The 24,207-nt window shown below is 42.9% G+C and overlaps 1 protein-coding gene across 1 annotated transcript in view; it reads right to left on the bottom strand.

The window, feature by feature from the left end:
• LOC137380677 (regulator of G-protein signaling 10-like) overlaps positions 1-23,994 on the bottom strand; it is a 70,430-nt gene extending 46,436 nt beyond the window's left edge. The window contains exon 1 of the mRNA XM_068052899.1: positions 23,717-23,994. Coding sequence (XP_067909000.1) covers positions 23,717-23,768 — 52 coding nt within the window. The 5' untranslated portion in view covers positions 23,769-23,994. The remainder of the gene's footprint in view (positions 1-23,716) is intronic.
• Between the last annotated feature and the right edge of the window lie 213 nt (positions 23,995-24,207).

Here is a 24,207-nt window from a genome sequence, read left to right as displayed (position 1 = left end):
AGTTTTTCTTGATTATTTTAGGGAATCAGAATATGTATGCAGCATTATCTGTCGAAACATCAAATAGGTGGGGTGGAGTTCCTTTTAGGTACATGTTCTGTATAAGAAAGGGAATTGACAAGCTCTCCTATCCCCTTATGATTGCATGCACCATTGAGAGTTTAAGCCATTTACTAAAATGCAGCTTTATAGATCACTTAAATTTTCAAATGCCTATACAAGAAAACCATTATAATAAAAGCAAAATACTGCAGATGCTGGAAATCTGAAATAAAAACAAAAAGTGCTGGAAATAGTCAGCAGGTCTGGCAGCATCTGTGGAGTGAGAAGCAAAGTTAACATTTCAGGTCTGTGACCTTTCATCAGAACTGGCAAAGATGAGAAAAGAATTAGGTTTTAAGCAAGTGAAGGGGAGGGGGGTGGGGGAAGAGAACAAAGGGTGTTTGGTAGGGCAGAAGGGATTAAATAACAAAGCTGTCCTGGGACAAAGGCAAACAGTGTGTTAATGCTTGTGGTGAAAGACAAAGCATTAGTCCAGAGACAGCGTTAATAGCAGAATAACGAGCAGCTCTGACTACATGAAAAACAGGCACATGGTTAAAAAATAAAATATTAAAAAAAGGCCAGTTATGCTCTGAAGTCATTGAACTCAATGTTCAGTCCACAAAGCTGTAGAGTGCCTAATCGAAAGATCAGGTGCTGTTCCTTGAGCTCGCGCTGGAATACTGGAGCAGGCCAGAAACAGAAATGTTGGCATGAGAGCAGGGGGGAGTGTTGAAATGGCAAGCAACTGGAAGCTCGGGGTCATGCTTTCGGACTGAGCGGAGCTGTTCCGCAATGCGGTCACCCAATCTGCGTTTGGTCTCCCCAATGTAAAGGAGACCGCATTGTTGTTTTTATTACAGGAAAACCATTGTCTGTTAAAATATGATCTGTGGCTCACATTTTTTGCCCTAGGTTAATCTCTACAAAACGTAAACCCAACTAAAAGTAAAAACACAAAATGTTGAAAATACATAGCAGGTCTGTCAGCATCTGAAAGAGTAATGACCGGTTCTGACAAAGTGTCTACATCCGAAACATTAACCTATTATTTCTCTGCTGCAAATTTCTAGCATTTTCTGTTTTAATTTCAGATTTCCACCATTTGCAGGATTTTTTAACCCCTGCCCCAGGGTGGGTCTAATGCTGGGAGTAATTCAAGGCATTGCAATGCCTTGTAATTGCAATGTCGGTAGTGGGGAAAATTCTGGAGCACATTATCAAAGATTTTATAGCAGAGCACTTAGAGAACAGTGGTAGAATCGGCAGAGTCAGCATTGATTTACGAAAAGGAAATCATGCTTGACAAATCTACTAGAATTCTTTGAGGATGTAACTAGTAGAGTTGATGAGGGGGAGCCAGTGGATGTGGTTTATTTGGACTTTCAGAAGGCATTCGACAAAGTCCCACATAAGAGATTAGCATGTAAAATTAAAGCGCATGGGATTGGGGGTGGTGTATTGCGATGGATAGAAAATTGGTTGGCAGACAGGAAACAAAGAGTAGGGATAAATGGGTCCTTTTCTGAATGGCAGGCAGTGACATGTGGGGTACCACTGGGATCGGTGCTAGGACCCCAGCTATTCACAATATATATTAATGATTTAGATGAGGGAACTAAATGTAATATCTCCAAATTTGCAGATGACACAAAACTGGGTGGGTGGGTGAGTTGTGAGGAGGATGCAGAGGCGCTTCAGGGTGATTTGGACAAGTTGAGTGAGTGGGCTAATGCATGGCAGATGCAGTATAGTGTGGATAAATGTGAGGTTTATTAGGCAGATTATTATCTGAATAGCTATAAGCTGAGAGACCCAGGACCCGGGTGTTCCCGTACACCAGTCGCTGAAGGCTAGCATTCAGGTGCAACAGGCGGTAAAAACAGCAAATGGTACGCTGGCCTTCATAGAGAGAGGATTTGAGTACAGGAGCAGGGATGCCTTGCTGCTATTATACAGGGCCTTGGTGAGGCCACACCTGGAATATTGTGTGCAGTTTTGGTCTCCTTATCTGAGGAAGGATGTTCTTGCTATAAAGAGAGTGCAGCGAAGGTTTACCAGACTGATTCCTGGGACGGCGGGACTGACGTATGAGGAGAGATTGAGTCGGTTAGGATTATATTCTCTGGAGTTCAGAAGAGTGAGGGGGGATCTTACAGAAACCTATAAAATTCTAACAGGATTTGACAGGGTAGATGGAGGAAGGATGTTCCTGATGGTGGGGGAGTCCAGAATCAGGGGTCATAGTCTCAGGATACGGGATAAACCTTTCAGGACTGAGATGAGGAGACATTTCTTCACCCAGAGAGTGTTGAGCCTGTGGAATTCGCTACCACAGAAAGCAGTTGAGGCCAAAACATTGTATGCATTCAAGAAGGAGTTAGATATAGCTCTTGGGTCTAAAGGGATCAAAGGGTATTGGGAGAAAGCGGGAACAGGTTACTGAGTTGAATGATCAGTCATGATCATAATGAATGGTGGAGCAGGCTCGAAGGGCCAAATGGCCTACTCCTGCTCCTATTTTCTATGCTTCTATGCAAACAAATAGGCAGATTCTCAAGTCATATTTACCCTCTTATATAATCACTCTGAAGTCTTGAGATCTACGCTCCAGGACTCAGATTAAACAAGATATTTTAAAGCAGTTTCTGCAAGTGTAGGAGCCCTAACATTACATAACACAAAGGATATGACTTAAATATGCACCTGAGTCGCCAGGTGAGAGAAAACATTAGAGGGAGAGACATACCAAGATGCTGTAACACACCTCTTATCTGTCACTTTTAGATTGTCATTGATGGGTTCTAGAAGCAGGTCTCTGCTTGTACCCTTAGCGTATTCTATTTTTCTCTGCGCCACTTTCTGATTAAAGCTGTGTTCAGTGACCAAAGCAATGTATTGATATTGCCATGAAGAAATTCCAGGCCAAAATATTTGATTATCCATTAAAATAATGACCAATTTGGAGTTAGGTAGCGTAGTAAAATCATGCAGATGGGAGCAGAAAATTGCAAGGAAACATTAATGGATTAAGCGAGTGGGCAAAACTGTGGGAGATTGACTTCAATGTAGGGAGTGATGAGGTCATCCACTTTGGCCCCAAGAAAAACAGATCAGAGTATTTCATAAATGGTGAGAAGCTAGAACTGTAGAGCAGAGAGATGTAATTGTACCATCCCCATACAAATATTAAATTTTGATTAAAATCAATGAGCTACAACTCTAGACAGATGATACTGCCTTAGTCATGTCAACTATACAGGTTTCAGTGCTGGCATTCACTTAGCATTCCCATGGCTATTTTACATCGAGAAAATAAAAGCATTTAGAACTTGTATTTACACACCTTTTACACCCTCAGGATGTTGCAAAATGTTTCACTGCCTGTGAATTGTTTTTGAAGTGTAATCACTTGTAATGTTAGCTAATGAGAAAGCCAATTTGTGTACAGCCAAGTTCCACAAACAACAAATGAAATAAATGTTCAATTAATCTGTGTTTTTAGTGGTGTTTATTAAGGGTTATGTTGGCTCGGACACAGACAGAAGTTCCATGCTCTTCCTCAAATAATTTCACAGAATCTTTTACTTACACCTGACTAAACCGATGGGGCCTCAGTTTAACATCTCATCCAAAAGACAACAATGAAACACGCCCTAGTATGTACTTCTCTTCGCCGCAAAAAAAACACCTTCTTAAATCCCTCTCCCTTGTGCTCTCACCTCCAACAAACAGGTGCAACAAGTTAATGGACTTCTTTGTCATTGAGATCGAGACCATCCATTCAGTTGCCTCTGTTCCTTCAACTAGCCCACCAAGTCAAATTTCTAAGGTTCCTTTCTGCTCTCGCCTGAACTCGCATCTTTCTTTAGTTTCTCTCCTATCTCCTCTCATGCCATCTCTGTGCTGATCATGTTCATGAGACCCAGCTCCTCCCCCTCTACTCTATTCCTGCATGTTAACTTTGTGTGTTCCTTGTACGAGTACACCCAAGTCTCTCTGAACATCAACACTTACCAGTTCCACATGTTTTAAAAAAATATTCTGCTTCTCTATTTTTATGACCCAAGTTAACAACTTCACACTTCCCTACATTATACTCCATTTGCCATCTTGTTGCCCACTCACTTAACCTGTCTATATCTCATTGCAGCCTCTCAGTGTCCTCCCCACTGCTTACCTTTCCATCTACCTTTGTATCATCAGCAAACTTAGATACATTACTCTCTGTCTCTTCATCCAAGTCATTAATATAGAGTGTAAATAGTTGAGGCCCCAACACTGATCCTTGTGGCATCCCACTGTTCACTGCCTGCAAACTTGAAAATGCCCCATATATGCCCACTCTCTGCTTCCTGTCTGTTAACCAATCCTCTATCCATAAAGGGCCAAGCATTTAGGACTGAGATGAGGAGAAATTACATCAAAGAGTTGTGAATCTTTGGAATTCTCTACCCCAGAGGGTTGTGGATGCTTCATCGCTGAATACATTTAAGGCTGGGACAGACAGATTTTTGGTCTCTCAGGGAATCAAGGAACATGGCGAGCAGGTGGGAAAGTGGAATTGAAGCCTAAGATCAGCCCTGACCATATTGAATGGCAGAGCAGGCTCGAATGGCAATATGATCTACTCCTGTTTCTATTTCTTGTGTTCTTGGAGTTTACTGATTTCATAGTTCATTGTCAATTAAGTAGCCATAAAGTATGGAAGCCCCTAATCATTATCCAATGATCCTTACTGAAAGTTGTGTTTGGATACTGGCGAGGGCAGAAGTGGCTTCCACTAATGTGCCAATGCCAAATGTCCAGAACACATAAGCAATGATCACTTGGACAAGTTACCAGAAGCTCACTGCTGTGTACCAACAATTTCTTTAAAGCATGGAGTTCAAAAATAAAGGATATTATAAAGGGTTATGTATGTTATTTTCCACTGTTTGGAGTTGTGCAAGTTAGGATCCATATTTAAAGGAAGAGTGTAAAGTGATACTCATCAGAAGCTTGTATTTATCAGTCCCTACTGAAATCTTCTAGTGGTATAAAAGAAAAGCATTGGTGATCCAGATTTAGACATCTTGATCCAGGTTCAAATATTTGGTCATCATTTGTACATCCTGTGAACAATGCCATGTAACAATGAAACCACAACTTCTAGAATTAATTAGCAGAATAATTGTTACAACAGTACCTGATGAGGATAAAATAATCTAAAGTTGGCTATACAGTGCAAGTGGACTGATACTATCTACACAGTGTATTTAGAGGTAGCTTTTGATATCCAATTACTTGATATTGAGAAAGCAAGCAGTCTCGAGCAATGTAAAAGAGGCTGGCCATTGCTATATGTGCAAGTGGCTCTGACACTAACTGCACACTGTAAATGGGACAAATAGGGCTAGTAACTTGTTACAGTACCAACAATGCAAAGAAAGGAGACTCCTGCAGTGACACTTGCAGCAATCTATTTGTTGCTCCCAGCTGAAAGAGCACATGTGCAAATGAATGTTCAGGAAGGAACAGAGGGGATAAACTGAAAAAAATGTAAATAAAAGTAAATGTTGATATTGTACAACAGATAAAATTAATAGGAGGAATTGCTTTTAATACAATATTAATTTCAGATTTCAGAAACCCAGTGATCTTAAAGAAGTCAAATGCTTCCATTGCCAGAGTTCTAAATTGTAGGCACTTTATTGGGCACTTTGGCAAATATGTCAAAAGTGTCATACTAAATTCGCTCTTATTATGTGGTTGCTTTTATATCCAACCTAGAACAATGGCTGCCATTTTCCTCAAGGTAGCTAGCGCTAGATTAACAGAAATACACAGATATAATGCAGTATCCTATCTTCTTTATAACAGAATTTATCAATTGTCTAAAAGCCATCATTCCTGGTTTGCTTAAAAAAATGCAACTGTGCTGTTGTACTCACTAGAAAACTAAAACTTCGCCAACCAAACTGGCAACAGTTCCACTCCAAAAATACATAAACATAGTTATGGGTTTATATAAAGTAAATGAAACATGGGCTCTTTGAGAAATGAACTGTTGGATATTACAGTCTGGCTGACTGTAAACAGTTAGTGGCAAACTAGCCATTCGGTTTTGTCTGTTATCAGAATTTAGAGCTTAAGTAAATGTTCTGCCATGAATCAATCAGCCTAGTCCCAGAATGTTGCTAAATTCTGATAAATTTTCCATCTATGTTCCTGTTGACGACTCAGCATTGTTTCAAAATCTTGGACAAAAAGACAGACTAATTGTTCCAACACTGAAATATCCCGTGTATTTCAATAACCAGTAACACAATGGAAATAACATTCTCCTTTATTCTCCTTCTCTTTGGCCTCCTTGTCTCGAGAGACAATGGGTAAGCGCCTGGAGGTGGTCAGTGGTTTGTGGAGCAGCGCCTGGAGTGGCTATAAAGGCCAATTCTAGAGTGACAGACTCTTCCACAGGTGCCGCAGAAAAAATTGTTTGTCGGGGCTATTACACAGTTGGCTCTAATGTAATTATATTATACAAAGGTGCTTATTTAAATATTGCACAAAATCCCACCAGACCGAAGCTGATTCATGTAACTAATCTGTATTAAAGAATTTGTACAATGTGTCAGGATAGAAACAGTTACTTTTGACAAACTGTTCGACAAATGGAAACGAGAGGAAAAACTTCAATAATAAGTGATTTTATATTCGATAATGGGCCAGCAAGGGCTCCGTCTGAACAGGATGTCAAAACAAAATGTGGAAAGCAAAGAGGAAGTATGAAATTAAATTATCAAGGTACATAAAACAAAATAAAATATTCTACAGACACATCAATAATAAAAGAAAGATAAGCTCAGGGATAGGGCCACTAAGGAATGTGCAAGATAAATTTATAGGTACTAACAGTGAAAAGGCAGAAGTATTGAATAGTCACTTTGTTCAGTATTTACCAGGGAGACTAACAAGGTGGGCATGAAGAGAACAAAAAATGATGTTAAAACATTTAAAATAGAAAAACCAAAGTAATAGATTGGGAAAAAGCTAATATTGATGCTTTGAAAATGGAACTAGGGAAGGTAAACTGGAAAGAAATTTTAACGAGATAGAACAGTAGTGGGAAATATTTAAAACGCTGATCAATGGTGTTCAGGAGAAATATATTTCTCTTAAAGACAAGAACAAACTAGCCCATAATGAAACAGACAGATGAATAATGATACAAAGATAAAACTGAAACTTTTAAAAAGGCATACTCTAAGTGCATAGACAATAAAGGAGATGATGACAAAGGGGAGTATGAAAAGATTCAGAAAAAAGTCAAAAATAGATAAGAAGTAGTAAAGTATTCTACAGGCACATCAATAACAAAAGAAAAATACGAAAAATAAGTTACAGCCACTAAGGGGTGCACAAGATAATCCCACAGGTAATGACAGTGAAATAGCAGAAATATTGAATAGTTACTTTGCCTTACTACTTACCAGGGAGACTAACAAGGTAGGCGTGAAATTAGAAGAGAAAAAAGTTGATATAAAAACATTTAAGATAGAATTGGGCAGATAACTGACAAATCAAACTTAGACAGGATAAAACCCCTGGTCCAGATGGATTGCATCCATGCATATTAGTAGTCGTTTGGGAAGAGATAGCACAGGCACAGTTACATTGTATACAAAGTCATTAAAAAAGGGAATAGTGCCAGAGGACTCGCAGACAGTTAATGTGATTCTTATATTTAAACGTGGATATAGAACATGTCCAGGGAACTGTAGACCAGTTAGTTTAATATTGGAAGTTGGAAAGACAATGGAATCTTTACTCAGTAATTCCAAATTATACCATTGTCATTGAAAAAGTGATAGATTTTTATAATGATTTTCACTAAAAAATTGAAACTTCTCAACTGACAATTTTGTAAATCTTCTGATTATATAAGTTGCATAAAATGTATTTCTGTATGCATTATGTCAGTGAGCTAGAATCTGTTGTTTGCTCATTATCTCTCCTCTTCAGTACACTAGGGAAAATACAGACACTGCAGTACTTGAATAAAATAAAAATACATTGAGGACTATATGTTTTTCTTATTTTATTCTGCACTTTTTTGTTAAAATTAGTAAACAGACGGAAAGATGCTTCTAAGGAGTAAAATTGCACATTTAATATTAGCACATGACACATTGACAATACATCCTCTGGGCACTATTTTATAAGGAGTTTTAACCTGCTTAAAATAAAAGATAATATGCTGCTAAATATATTAGCGTAAGCCATAAGCATACCAAAACATTTTCTTGCATTTTTGATAACACCAAATTTTGCCAACACTTTTAACTCACAAAAAGTAACATGCATTTAAAAAAAAATCTTGGTTTTCATTCAGATTTAATATTATCAAGAAACAACTGAAAAAATACTGGGTAACAAAAACCAACTGGGGAATGCTACAAAGCATTAAAATGATTTAATCAGAGAAACTTGTGCCAATCCTGTCACACTGATTGTAGCTACATCACACCCTCACTACATGATGTTTGGTAACTTTGCATAAGTCAAATGAATGAATCTGGTGGCTGACACTATACATTGGGATGTGAACACAGCATAGGAATTCCTTGATACACTCTAGTCCAACCATGCTGTCTTTAGACTGGGTCAACTGGTCCTCCGACGGGATTTCCATTTGTATCTTTTACCTTGTTGACCTAGTTCTGATGAAAGGTCACAGACCTGAAACATTTTACCACGATGTAAAAGTCGGTGGTGAACCCGCTTCCGCCTGGCCCGGGATCTGACCCGCATTTTATGGCTCCCCGGGCTTTAATTGTTCTGAGGCAGGACTTTTACCCACTTGAGGGAAGAAGCCCCGCCTCATTGAGCTGCCGGCCAATCATCGGCCCGACAGCTCTTAGTCTCAGCAGGTGCCACCGTGAGCGGTGGCCACTGCTGGGACTGCAGCCCAGCCGAGGACATGGAGCCAGGACTACAGGTAAGTTTGGTTTGCCTTGCTGGGCTGATCGGTTGTATGGGGTGGGAAAGGGGGTGTCTTGGGTCCGGGGGGTGGTTGGGGAAGCGGGAGCGGCACTCAATTGGGCACCCTGTGCCCATTTGTCCAGGCAACCCCCCCCCCCCCACTTGGTGCGCTGTGAGGCCGCCAAGTATCACTGGGCAGCCTTTCACGTATCCCGGATGCCCGCTTGCCATGGGTAAAATACCCATGGAGGAGGGCGAAGGCCCTTAAAAGGCGATTAAGTGGCCACTTAAGGGCCTTGATTGGCCTGGGGTGGGCAGCCCATTCCTCCCCCTCCACCCCCGGCCCACGTAAAGTGGGGCGGAGGCAGGAACGGGCCAGGAAGGCTTCCTGGAGCCTCCCGCTCAATTTTATGCCACTCGTCTCCGCCACCATCCGGATCACTGGGGTGGTGTAAAATTCTGGTCATCAACTCTGTTTCTTGCTCCACAGATGCTGCCAGACCTGCTGTGTATTTCCAGCACTTTCTGTTTTAATTTCAACTGGTGCAGTGTCTGGGTATTTTAGCAGCAGTGTGAATGCAACAACAGCTACATTATCTACCTCCAATGTCATGAATATTCATGTTGATATTCTAAAACATGAATGAAGAACTGGATGCCTGCCGTTAGTTGCTGGTAGGTTCTTTTAAAAATAAAACAGCTGACGTGCAAACTCTTTTATGTCCCTCAACTATGAAGCACCTTGACTTATTCTGATATGTTAAAGGCATTATATAAATGTAAGTTGTCATTCCCTCCCTTCCCTCCTAAGACCAATGTTGCAGCACAGTTTCACAGCCAGCTGCCCAGTACCACACCCAAGGGGCCATTTTACACATACCAACCTAAACAGTGAGTACCAACTTATATCAACCATAAGCACATCATGGGTGAGCACAATCCTACTCTCATCTGGTCTCCACATATATGCATCTTTCTGCAAAAGATAGTGATTAGGAATGGAAGTTCAGGTTGACCTTTCTACTCCTTATCCTACAAGCATGGAAGGTAACTATAATACTGCGACTAAAATCAACTAACTTAGAAAAATGGAAATACGGTCAGTATCATTCAATATCACTCCTGGCAGTGCATTACCCACACAGCAATCAGAGAAGCAGACCATATTTTGATAAAGACAGCAGGTGTAAGATTATTTTATTTGGCTATATTTTGCCCTTTAGATTCCACATTACAGAAAGGTCTATCCCACACTGGTATCCATGATTCCCATCAGCTGATATATTTTGTCACTGACAACAGCAACAAAGAAGCCCAAAGTCAAAACCATGCCACGGTTCCAGATAAAGGACTAAACAGAAGCATAAAGACAGTGGCAAACAAACAACAAAGCTACTCTGTTTTCTTTAATAAATCTTTCACGAGAGAAGATTTGTTATGTGCATTATGTGTGGTGAAATTGCTAATATGTTTCTAAAGAATGTGTTCTCAATTTACTGAAGAAATGTTCACCCATATTAATGCAAAAAGTCATCCAAAATAACACAAGGGTTAGAACAGATCATTCTATGAAAATGCATAACAATATGGTAAATTCCTCAGTTTAAATTCTAATGTTGAGTTTTCCATTAAATGACTAATTTGATATATTTCCTCACAAAATGGGATTTCTCTTAAAGAAGCAAAAAGACCAATTTACAAATTAAGTCCATTTCATAAAAATTCCAGGTTATAAATTTAAAATGAATCAGAGGTAATTACAGCTGTTCCCACAATATGCATTTCATTTGAGCTTTAACATGCTATAAGCCCAATACATATGGAAATGAGAACTGTCTAAATAAGGAATGCTTATGGCATGAATGCTGAAAGCAGCTACAAATGGTTTCCATCAGTTACATTGATTTTCTTTGTAATTATATAGCAGTTCCACTTTTTTAATCATCTCTTTACTATATATTTTTCAGAGAGCATTATTGACATGACATTAGTAATCCTGTTGAACATTATGGATATGACATCAGAGTCACAACTAAGTTACAATGGAAATAATTAAGTGTAAAAGGATTAAAACTTCAGCTCCTCACAAATAAATAGCAATGTTCTTCAGTATGCACTGCTGGTTGCTGACTCTTGCATTAAACAGGAACTAGCTTTGCAAAGCAGAAGTCAGGATTATTTGTAAACAAAATGAATACTTTAAACAAAAGTAAAATAGAAGAAGTCCAGATAGCATTTAGTTTTAATAGTACACCATCTAATTGTTGTATCCTGTAGCTTTAATAATTTTAAGAGTTACCTTGGGTCATTAATTACCCAACCTATCCTGGAATTCAGATTATATACATGCTCATTTCAATTTGATGTTCTGTTACTCTACTCTGTCCATTAAACACACCAAACATCAATAATGGAAAATTACCTTAAAATGTGCAAAGGAAGTTCTTGTGAACACTATCTTTAAAAAAATCAAAAATACACCTAGACCACTAAGGTAACAGTTATATTGTAACAGCACTGTTGGATTCAAAAATGTAAGTTAAACCATAAATAGCTGACTGTGTTTGAATACAAGTCCCATTAGAGGAAAAACATGAAATGTATCAAGGACTGATCAACAAGCATTACATATCCTAAGTGTTCAGTGTCCAAAAATAGTGGATTCATGATATCTAGCTCTTGTAGTCTTTTCTCATAAAAATACAAATTTCTTATTTAAAAACTGGAATTACTGTATTAGGTATCTGAACATTAGAACCAGCATGATTTAACTAATATTAGAAAATGAGTAGTGCAAAAGTTTTACTCCAAATTTTAGCCTGCATTTTTGAATGTAATAGTAGGTGTATTAATGAGGTTGTGCCTGATATCTGGCTTTGTATTAATTCATTATTTGATTGTATGATGTATAGCCACACTAAATTAGCATGTTAATGTATCACAGTATGATTAGAACAAGTTAGCATGGTTTTACTAAAGGGAAATCCTGTTTGACAAATTTATTAGAGTTTTTTGAGGATGTAACTAGTAGGGTAGATAAAGGAGAACCAGTAAATGTAGTATACCTGGATTTCTAAAAGGCATTTGATAAGGTGCCACACAAATTAAGGGCTCATGGAGTTGGGGGTAATATATTAGTATGGATAGATGATTGGTTAGTAGAGAGTGGGCATAAACGGGGCATTTTCAAGTTGGCAGGCAGTAAATAGTAAAGTGCCGCAAGGATCAGTGCTGGGGCCTCAGCTATTTACAATCCATATTGATGACTTAGACGAAGAGACAGTGAGTTAATTTATCTAAGTTTGCTGATGATACAAAAGGTAGGTGGAAAGGTAAGCTGTGGAGAGGACACAAAGAGGCTGAAAAGAGATATAGACAGATTAAGTGAGTGAGCAACAAGATGGCAGATTGAGTATAATGTAGGGAAGTGTGAAGTTATGCACTTTGGTTGTAGGAATAGAAAAGCAAAATACTATTTAAAAGGTGTGAAACTTGTAAGCGTCGATGTTCAAAGAGACGGGTGTGCTTGTACAAGGAACACAGAAAGTTAATATGCAGGTACAACAAGCAATTAGGAAGGCAAATGGCATGTTGGCCTTTATTGCAAGGGGTTTGGAGTACAGCTGTTTGGTATAAAAATGCAATACTGTACCAATGTGTCTCCTGGCTTGCCGTAGTCATATCACCTCTACCATGAGGTACTCTGACTGCAGGCAGCCATTACAGGTCAGCTTCATTAAAGACAAGAGTCTACACCAAACTGGTGTCCTGTGACCTCGTAACATGGTGTCAGAAGTGGAGCTAAGACTGAGTGATGAAGAAGTACAGCTACGAAACAAAGGCCACAGGAATGGTCACAACTCCTAAAATCTGCTAAAAGCCACAGGAAGCCACAGAAAAGGAACAAAGAAACAGCTGAAAGTACAGGGTAAGACAATGGCTGCAAATTTTTCTCTAACTGTGCTGGTAGAAATGAAAGGTAATATGAACCAAACTGGCGGTTTTTCCACTCGCAATAGCAAAATTACAAAATTGTGACAGATTTAATTAACAAACCAGAGTGGCTATGAGTAGCTACACTATTCCACCCTAAATCTCTCTGAAGAACAAAAAAAACGAACAGCAGAAATGTTGAAAGCCTTGAAGACACGTTTGAAGCCCAAGTGAATGTATCCTATGAACGGTATGTGTTCAATATTAGGGCACAAGGTGAAAAAGAGTCGATTGATCAATATGTGACTGCATTAACACAGCTCGCAGAAGCCTGTGAATTTGCCCAACAAAAGGTGATTTAATTAAAGACAGGATAGTATTAGGCATAAGAGATCCCGCAGTGAGCACACGTCTACTGAGAGAGGAGAAACTGACTCTCCGGAAAGCGATCAACATATGCAGAAGCACTGAGGTTGTAAATAAGCAGCTAGAGCATATTCATGGCAGAACAGACCAAGCCTTGCATTATGCTGATAGACATTCCAGACCCAAAGGGCAGAAAGATCACAAAGGGCAGGATGCAAATACTGCGGATGACAACACACACAGGAAAAGAAGGCATGACCAGCGTGGGGAGAGCAGTGTTCTCACTGCAAGCTGAATCATTTTGCATGCAAGTGCTTGGCTAGAAGGAAGCACAACAAGCAGGTATAGCTGGCCACTGGAGAGACATCAGCCGAAGATTCTGCCGAATCACTATACAACATACAACGGATTGCTTCAGACAGGTCGATCGGCGATAAATGGTTTGTGACTGTTGAAATGATGACTGCAGAAGGAGAATGTCAAGTCAACATAAAAGTACCAGATGGACATTGGTGCATCATGCAACATCATGACCTTCACAAACCTGTGCGAAGTGGCTCAACATGGCGATCCAAAAATGAAGCCCTCAAAAGTAGGGTTGAGGCTATATGATGGCATCCATACTAGTGCCAAGAGGACAAGTTACTCTGAGAGCCCATTGCAATGGCAAGAACGAAGATCTGGAGTTCCAACAAGTTCTCCCTGTGACCGCTTGGGTTTTCGCCGGGTGCTCCGGTTTCCTCCCACAGCCAAAGACTTGCAGGTGATAGGTAAATTGGCCATTGTAAATTGCCCCTAGTGTAGGTAGGTGGTAGGGAATATGGGATTACTGTAGGGTTAGTATAGATGGGTGGTTGTTGGTCAGCACAGACTTGGTGGGCCGAAGGACCTGTTTCAGTGCTGTATCTCTAAATAAAATAAAAATTATAGACAGCAAGCAAAAGCCACTCATCTCAGCAGAAGCAAGTCTAAAGCTTGGACTGGTAACCCTCAACATGCAAAAAGAGAAAACCCAGGAGATGGTCTACAGAGGCGGGCACCGGCGCTGGAACGAGAACGCCTTTGCCAGTCACAAGGTGACGCAAGTCATACAGGCAGTGAGGAAGTCTACTGAGTTGCCCGGGAAGATGTGACAGTTGTCTGTTCAGGCGCCCGAGGTGGAGGCTGTGGGGAAGGAGCGCTTGGATGCCGCAGAGCGAACAGACAAATTAAGGTGAAATGGCAGAAAGCCAAATTTCATTTTGACAAAACTGCCGAACCATTGCCAGAATTGAGCATTGCAGAGCCAGTCAGGGTACAAACCTTCAACGCGCTCAACAAGAGTCAGTCTAAGTGGCAACTTGGGACCTGCATAGAGCAGTTGTCACCTCTAACGTACACGGCGGCAGTGAAGGACCAGAAATACCGTCACAACAGCAGGCACACAAGCACAACTGGAGAAGCTGTTCCTTCACAACAGGCGGCCAATCAGGAAGACTGCACAGACCACAGATCAACCATCAGTCCCAGAGGTCCACAGCACCCCAACAGAAATTGAACAACAGTTACCACGGCAACAAATGACAAGGGAACGACACTCACCGGAGAAAGAAAATCAACCAGATGAGCAACCAATGACAATGCGCACGTGTACCATTAAGAGACCGGCACAATTTAATGACTGTGTGTGCAAGGCATGTGCAGGGACTGACCAGAGTAACGAACTACTAATGCATGAGAACAGTTGTGTGCATAGTGGGTAACTTAGGCAACTCACAGTGTCAATGATAATGCATGCAAATTTTTTTGATGCTTTTTTTGTATGAAAAAGGGAATGTTTGGGATAGAAATGCAATACTGTATCAAAGTGCCTCCTGGCTTGCCATAGTCATGCGACCTCTACCATGAGGTACTCTGACTGCAGGCAGCCATCAGTCAGTTTCATTAAAGACAGAGTCCTCACCAGACTAATGTCCTGTGAGCTCATAACAGCAGCAATAAGGAAATATTGCCACAGGATTTTGTGAGCACTGTGTGCAGTTTTAGTCTCCACATTTAAGAAGGGATATACTTGCATTGGAGGCAGTGCAGCGATGGGTCACTAGATTGGTCCCTTGGATGAGGGGGTTGTCCTATGATGAGAGACTAAGTAAATTGGGCCTGTATTCTCTGGAATTTAGAAGAATGAGAGGTGATCCCATTGAAACATATAAGATTATAAAGGGGCTGGATAGGGTAGACACAGAGATTATTTCTGCTGGTCGGGAATCTAAAACATGGGAGCACAGTCTCAGCATAAGGGGCCGATCATTTAGGACTGAGATGAGGAGAAATTACTTCACTCAAAGGGTTGTGAATCTTTGGAATTCTCTACCCCGGTGGGTTGTGGATGCTCTATTGTTTAATGCACATGAGGCTGGGATAGACAGATTTTTGGTCTCTTAGAGAATCATGAGGTATGGTGAGCGGGCAGGAAAGTGGAGTTTAATCCGAAGATCAGCCATGATCGTTTTGAATGGCGGAGCAGGCTCTTTTTTTTTTATTCATTCATGGGATGTGGGCATCGCTGGCCAGGCCAGCATTTATTGCCCATCCCTAATTGCCCTTGAGAAGATGGTGGTGAGCTGCCTTCTTAAACCGCTGCAGTCCATGTGGGGCAGGTACACCCACAGTGCCGTTAGGAAGGAAGTTCCAAGATTTTGACCCAACGACAGTGAAGGAACGGCGATATAGTTCCAAGTCAGGATGGAGTGTGACTTGGAGAGGAACTTGCAGGTGGTGGTGTTCCCATGCATTTGCTGCCCTTGTTCTTCTAGTTGGTAGAGGTCGCGGGTTTGGAAGGTGCTGTTTAAGGAGCCTTGGTGCGTTACTGCAGTGCATCTTGCAGATGGTACACACTGCTGCCACTGTGCGTCGGTGGTGGAAGGAGTGAATATTTGTAGATGGGGTGCCAATCAAGCGGGCTGCTTTGTCCTGGATGGTGTCGAGCTTCCTGAGTGTTGTTGGAGCTGCACCCATCCAGGCAAGTGGAGAGTATTCCATCACACTCCTGACTTGTGCCTTGTAGATGATGGACAGGCTTTGGGGAGTCAGGAGGTGAGTTACTCGCCGCAGGATTCCTAGCCTCTGACCTGCTGTTGTAGCCACGGTATTTATATGGCTACTCCAGTTCAGTTTCTGGTCAATGGTAGCCCCTAGGATGTTGATAGTGGGGGATTCAGCGATGGTAATGCTGTTGAATGTCAAGGGGAGATGGTTAGATTCTCTCTTGTTGGAGATGGTCATTGCCTGGCATGAATCTTACTTGCCACTTATCAGCCCAAGCCTGGATATTGTCCAAGTCTTGCTGCATTTCTACACGGACTGCTTCAGTATCTGAGGAGTCACGACTGGTGCTGAACATTATGCAATCATCAGCGAACATCCCCACTTCTGACCTTATGATTGAAGGAAGATCATTGATGAAGCAGCTGAAGATGGTTGGGCCTAGGACACTACCCTGAGGAACTCCTGCAGTGATGTCCTGGAGCTCAGATGATTGACCTCCAACCACCACAACCATCTTCCTTTGCGCTAGGTATGACTCCAGCCAGCGGAGGGTTTTCCCCCTGATTCCCATTGACCTCAGTTTTGCTAGGGCTACTTGATGCCATACTTGGTCAAATGCTGCCTTGATGTCAAGGGCAGTCACTCTCACCTCACCTCTTGAGTTCAGCTCTTTTGTGCATGTTGAACCAAGGCTGTAATGAGGTCAGGTGCTGAGTGGCCCTGGCGGAACCCAAACTTAGCGTCACTGAGCAGGTTATTGCTAAGCAAGTGCCGCTTGATGGCACTATTGATGACACCTTCCATCACTTTACTGATGATTGAGAGTAGGCTGATGGGGCGGTAATTGGCCGGGTTGGATTTGTCCTGCTTTTTGTGTACAGGACATACCTGGGCAATTTTCCACATTGCCGGGTAGATGCCAGTATTGTAGCTGTACTAGAACAGCTTGGCTAGGGGCGCAAGTTCTGGAGCACAGGTCTTCAGTACTATTGCCGGAATATTGTCAGGGACTATAGCCTTTGCAGTATCCAGTGCCTTCAGTCATTTCTGGATATCACGCGGAGTGAATCTAATTGGCTGAAGTCTGGCACCTGTGATGCTGGGGACTTCAGGCAGAGGCCGAGATGGATCATCAACTCGGCACTTCTGGCTGAAGATTGTTGCAAATGCTTCAGCCTTATCTTCTGCACTGATGTGTTGGGCTCCCCCACCATTGAGGATGGGGATATTTGTGGAGCCACCTCCTCCAGTTAGTTGCTTAATTGTCCACCACCATTCACGGCTGGATGTGGCAGGACTGCAGAGTTTAGATCTGATCCATTGGTTATGGGATCGCTTAGCTCTGTCTATCACATGCTGCTTACGCAGTTTGGCACGCAGATAGTCCTCTGTTGTAGCTTCATTAGGTTGACACCCATTTTGAGGTATGCCTGGTGCTGCTCCTGGCATGCCCACCTGCACTCTTCATTGAACCAGGGTTGGTCTCCTGGCTTGATGGTAATGGTAGAGTGGGGAATATGCCGGGCCATGAGGTTACAGATTGTGGTTGAGTACAATTCTGCTGCTGCTGATGGCCCACAGCGCCACATGGATACCCAGTTTTGCATTGCTAGATCTGTTCGAAATCTATCTCATTTAGCACGGTTGTGGTGCCACACAACACGAAGGAGTGTATCCTCAATGTGAAGGCGGGACTTCGTCTCCACAAGGACGGTGCGGTGGTCACTCCTACCAATACCATCATGGACAGATGCATCTGCGGCAGGCAGATTGGTGAGGACGAGTTCAAGTATGTTTTCCCCTCTTGTTGGCTCCCCCCTCTTGTTGGTTCCCCCACCACCTGCCGCATACCCAGTCTAGCAGCTATGTCCTTTAGGACTCGGCCAGCTCGGTCAGTAGTGGCGCTACCGAGCCACTCTTGGTGATGGACATTGAAGTCCCCCACCCAGAGTACATTCTGTGCCCTTGCCACCCTCAGTGCTTCCTCCAAGTGGTGTTCAACATGGAGGAGTACTGACTCGTCAGCTGAGGGAGGGCGGTAGGTGGTAATCAGCAGGAGGTTTCCTTGTCCATGTCCATGTTTGACCTGATGCCATGAGACTTCATGGCATTGAGGACTCCCTGGGCAACTCCCTCCCTACTGTATACCACTGTTCCGCCACCTCTGCTGGGTCTGTCCTGCCGGTGGGACAGGACATACCTGGGGATGGTGATGGCAGTGTCTGGGACATTGTCTGTCTGGTATGATTCCGTGAGTATGACTATGTCAGGCTGTTGCTTGACTAGTCTGTGGGACAGCTTTTCTAACTTTGGCACAAGCCCCCAGATGTTAGTAAGGAGGACTTTGCAGGGTCGACAGGGCTGGGTTTGCCGTTGTCGTTTCCGGTGCCTAGGTCGATGCCGGATGGTCCGTCCGATTTCATTCCTTTTTATTGACTTGATGGGCCATATGATCTACTCCTGCTCCTATTTCTTGTGTTCTTATGTTTCTTGTGCTCAGCTGTCATCAGTAATCTAGAGAATCTTAAATGACCAAGGCCACTTCCTCTGAATTTTCTATTTGTGTGATTTTGTTAATGCAAGTTTTTTTTTTAATTGTTAGAAGATGGAATTTCATTTCATCTTACTGAAATAAACTGTAGTGTAGCACCATGGTTAAACCACTAAAACAGTTGGTTTTATACAAAGGGGTAAACAGTTTTCAGAGAATTTTTTTTTTCAATTTTTGCAGTAGCCTGGGTTATGAAGTGCATTCCTAATCTCACCAGCAAAGTATGTTTAATGGAGTGAAAAGTAACAGCATGCTGTCTTTAACAAACTACGGTGTTAGCTACTGGCACCTGTACTACCTGCAATATTTTCACAATGATTACAGCAGTCAACTGGACAAACTATTTATTGTGCCAATGGAAACATGAATAGGAAACAAACCTATAGCTTCTAATCAATTGTATCACACTGCACATTATGGAGTTGCATTTGGTGATCCGTCAAGCTCAATCACTAAGAAACATATCCACTAAGAAATATTATGTTACACTTATACATAATATCGATCTGATTGATAAAGAACTGAATTAAAACCAGCAATAAATGTAAAATTGCACCCAGCTACACAACATCATTATTGCAACAGTGAATTGCTTTTGCAGAGTCTTTGAATACTTTTAAGGCACAGCTAGATAGATTTTTGATAAGCAAGGGGGTGGAAGGTTCTCGGGGGTAGGTGGAAATGTGGAGTAATCAGTTCAGCCATGAACTTATTGAATGGCTGAGCAGGCTCAAAGGGTCAAGTGGCCTACTCCTGCTCCTAATTCGTATGTTCGTATGACATAACAATTGCAGATAGCACATAGGAGATAAAAATGTAACACTCAACCAAACCAACTGGATACTGGGGTGATTGGAAAGCATACACAGTCAAAAAAACCTACAGTGCATGAGAATCAATTTTATGAAATTAGGAAGACATAATGTACTAATTTTTAAAAAATTCTTTCATGGGGTGTGAGCATCGCTGGCAAAGCCATCATTTGTTGCCCATCCCTAACTGCCCTCAAGAAGGTGGCAGTGAGCCGCCCTCTTGAACTGCTGTAGTCCGCCTGGTGTAGATACACCCACAATGCTGTTAGGAAGTGAGTTCCAGGTTTTTAACCCAGTGACAGTAACGGAACATCAACATAGTTCTAAGTCAGGATGGTGTGTGGCTTGGAGGGAAACTTGCAGGTGGTGGTGTTCCCATGCGTCTGCTGCACTTGTCCTTCTAGGTGGTACAGGTCACGGTTTTGGAAGGTGCTGTCAAAGGAAGCTTGGCAAGTTGCTGCAGGGGTGAAAGGTTATCGGGGGTAGGTGGTAATGTGGAGAAATCAGTTTAGCCATGAACTTATTGAATGGAGGAGCAAGCTCGAGGTTGACGAGTGGCCTGCTCCTAATTCGTATGCTCGTATGTAGTGCATCCTGTAAATGGTACATGCTGCTGCCAGTGTGCACCGGTGGTGAAGGGAGTGAATGTTTAAGGTGGTGGATAGGGTGCCAATCAAGCACGCCGTTTTGTCTTGGATGTTGTTGAGCTTCTTGAGCGTCGTTAGAGCTGCATTCATCCAGACAAGTGGAAGGTATTCCATCCCAACTTGTGCCTTGTAGAAGGTGGACAGGAATTCCCAGCCTCTGACCTGCCCATTTATATAGCTAGTCCAGTTAAGTTTCTGGTCAATGGGAACCCCCCAGGATGTTGATGGTGGGGGATTCAGCAATGATAACGCTATTGAATGTCAAGGGGAGATTCTCTCTTGGCGGAGATGGTCATTGCCTGGCAGTTGTGTGGCACGAATATAAATTGCCACTTATCAGCCCAAGCCTGATTGTTGTCCAGGTCTTGCTGCATCTGGACATGGACTGCTTCAGTATCTGAGGGGTCACAAATGGTACTGAACATTGTGCAATCATCAGCGAACATCCCCACTTCTGACCTTATGATTTAGGGAAGGTCATTGATGAAGCAGCTGAAGATGGTTGGGCCTAAGACACTACCTGGAAGAACTCCTGCAGTAATGTCCTGAGGCTTAGGAGCAGGAGCAGGCCACTCGGCAACCATCTTTCTTTGTGCCAGGTATGACTCCACCTGCGGAGAGTTCTCCCCCGATTCCCATTGACTTCAATTTTTCTCAGGCTCCTTGATGCCACACCCGGTCAAATGCTACCTTGATGTCAAGGGCAGTCACCCTCACCGCAGCTCTGGAATTCAGCTCTTTTGTCCATGTTTGGACCAAGGCTGTAATGAAGTCTGGAGCCGAGTGGACCTGGCAGAACCCAAACTGAGCATTGGTGAGCTTGTTATTGCTGTGTAAGTGCTGCTTGATAGCACTGTCAACAACACCTTGCATCATTTTGCTGATGATCAAGAGTAGACTGCTGGGCAGTAATTGGCTCGATTGGATTCGTCCTGCTTTTTGTGGACAGGTCATACCTGAGCAATTTTCCACATTGTCGGGTAAATTGTAGTTGTACTGGAACAGCTTGGCTAGGGTGTGGCTAGTTCTGGAGCACAAGTCTACTCCTGATGTTGTCAGGGCCCTTGCAGCATCCAATGCTTTTAGCCACTTCTTGATATCACGTAGAGTGAATCAAATTGGCTGAAGACCCCCCATCATTCAGGATGGGGGATGTTTGTGGAGCCTCCTCCTCCTCCAGTAAGTTGTTTAATTATCCACCACCATTCATGACTAGATGTGGCAGGAATGCAGAGCTTTGATCTGATCTGTTGGTTGTGGGATCGCTTAGCTCTATCACACGCTGCTTCCGCTGTTTAGCATGCACATAGTCCTGCAATGTAGCTTCACCAAGTTTGTACCTCAATTTTAAGTATCCCTGCTGCTGCTCCTAGCATGCCTTCCTGAACTCCTCATTGAATCACGGTTGATCTCCTGGTTTGATGATAATGATAGAGCGAGGGTGTGCTGGGCCATGAGGTTACATATTGTGGTTGGATACAATTCTGCTGCTGCTGATGGTCCATAGTGCCTCATGGATGACTAGTTTTGAGCTGCTATATCTGTTCGAAATCTATCCCATTTAGCATGATGGCAGTGCCACACAACACAATGGAGGGTTTCCTCAGTGTGAAGTCGGAACATGGTCTCCACAAGGACTGTGCGGTGGCCACTCCTACCAATACTGTCATGGACAGGTGTATTTGCAACAGGCAGACTGGTGAGGGAGAGGTCAAACAAGTTTTTCCCTCTTGTTGGTTCCGTCACCACCTGTTGCAGGCCCAGTCTGGCAGCTATGTTCTTCAGGACTCGGACCGCTCGTTCAGTAGTGGTGCTATCAAGCAACTCTTGCTGATTGGCATTGAGTACATTCTGTGCCCTTACTATCCTCAGTGCTTCTTCCAAGTGGTGTTCAACATGGAAGAGTACTGCTTCATCAGCTGAGGGAGGGCAGTAGGTGATAATCAGTAGGAGGTTTGGCCTGATGCCATGAGATGTCATGGGGTCCAGAATCAATATTGAGGACTCCCAGGGCAACTCGTTCCCAACTATATACCACTGTGTCACTACCTTTGGTGGGTCTGTCCTGCTATTGGGACAGGACATATCCAGGGATAGTGATGGAGGAGTCTGGGACATTGGCTGTAAGTTATGATTCGGTGAGTATGATTGTCAGGCTGTTGTTTTGACTACTCTGTGCACAGCTCTCTCAATTTTGGTGTAAGTCCCCAGATGTTTGTAAGGAGGACTTTGCAGGGTCGACTGGGTAGGGTATGTGCCATTGTTGTTTCCAGTACCCAAGTCGATGCCAGGTGGGTGGGTCGTCCGGTTTTATTCTTTTTTGACTTTTCTGTAGCGGTTTGGTACAACTGAGTGGGCCATTTAACAGGCCAGTTAAGAGTCAACTAAATTCACCAAAAGAATGCATAATGATTAAAGACCACCGGTGTAGGAATAACCGGGCACCATGGATTAAGAACCCAGGTTAAGAAGGGAGCTCAGACTGATTTCCTATTCCACAGTACAGGTATGATGAAGATGGACATGGTATGGTTGCCAAAAAAGCTAATTTTGCCTAGCATACAAGCTTTGTGAAAGAAGTAGTTTCATCACACTTCTCATGCACGACTTAACCAATTAGTCATGCTCAAAATGGCTGTTCTATATGTGTTGTCAGTCTATCCAGTGAGACAGGTGACCTCCAAAGCAGAGAAAAGTCTGAAGGGAAGAAATGTATGGATAAAGAATAACTACACATACAAATGCATTGTGCCTCCCAACTTTCCTGTCTTTTGTTCTGAAAAAAACTAGTTCTAAAGAAGTGCTGCCAGATAGTGAAAAAGATTAGTTTTGTTAAAAAAAAAACAGTAGCAATTCCTTCCCCTGCACCAATTCCTCATTCAGAGCTGAGAAAGCCGTTTCTTGGACTAACACCAACGAAAAACGACTTAGAAAACAGCAAGCTCGCTGGCAGTGTGGGGGTGGTGGGGAGAGAATAATTTAAAGTAAAAGCAGTTAGGGCCGTTAGAGATTGAGAGAAACTTGGGTGTCAGCTACTTTCTATCTTGCACTTTCTTGCTTCAGGTTCCCCATTTTGGCGCAAAATAGGTCTGGCAGGACCGGCGTTTACCACAGCTTTCGGCAGTCTCCTCCCGGGGAACTGGTTTTCCGCAAAGTGCCGCAGCTCAGCAAAAAAAAAACCGTTCACCAGGAGGGGGGCTCGCGAGGGGGGGAGGGGGTGGGGAGAGGTGGCGCGCGAGGGGAGTTCGTTGGGGCGGCAACTGGCTGTCCGGTAGCAAGAGCCGTAGTCAAACGAAGACAAGCAGAAACACACAGCCCAACGCCAACTTCTGAGAGATGAGACAAGAAGCAGTGGACTGTGCCCATGGACCTACCTGAAGGTGGCCGCTTGCGGCTGAGCCGGCTGACAGCTTTGGACACGAACATGATCCTTGGCCAGACTGAGGGGAGAAGGAGCTCTGACTCTCTCCAGCAACTCGCTCTCTTTCAGCTCTTTCTCTCTCTCTCTCTCTCTCAATCTGCCACTGAGTCACTGACGCGAAAAGTGTACATCTTCCTCCTCCCCTCTGCTAATAAGTGTGGCATGGGCTTCCTGTGGTTACACTTCGCTCAAAACGCATCACAAGTTCAGCCCTCGCAATTCATTGACACCCAAACAGCCACTGAAAGAACAGGAAGAGAGAAAAATGTAAGAGAGGGAGGCAGATCAAAGAGAGGAAATGCGAAGCTGTGTCATCAGTTTAGGTAGATGAAAGAGTGCCCATTTCCTTTTTTTCTTACTGATTCCTCAGTGTAGTCATCAACTGTGCACAATTCTTCTGGACTGTTCAGGAATTACCTGGGCTCTGGGAAGGTGTGCCTATCT

Source organism: Heterodontus francisci, chromosome 20, assembly GCF_036365525.1.
Source record: "Heterodontus francisci isolate sHetFra1 chromosome 20, sHetFra1.hap1, whole genome shotgun sequence".
NCBI lineage: Eukaryota > Metazoa > Chordata > Chondrichthyes > Heterodontiformes > Heterodontidae > Heterodontus > Heterodontus francisci.
Note: the sequence above shows the minus strand (reverse complement) of the source record. Positions and strands in the feature narration are given on the sequence as shown.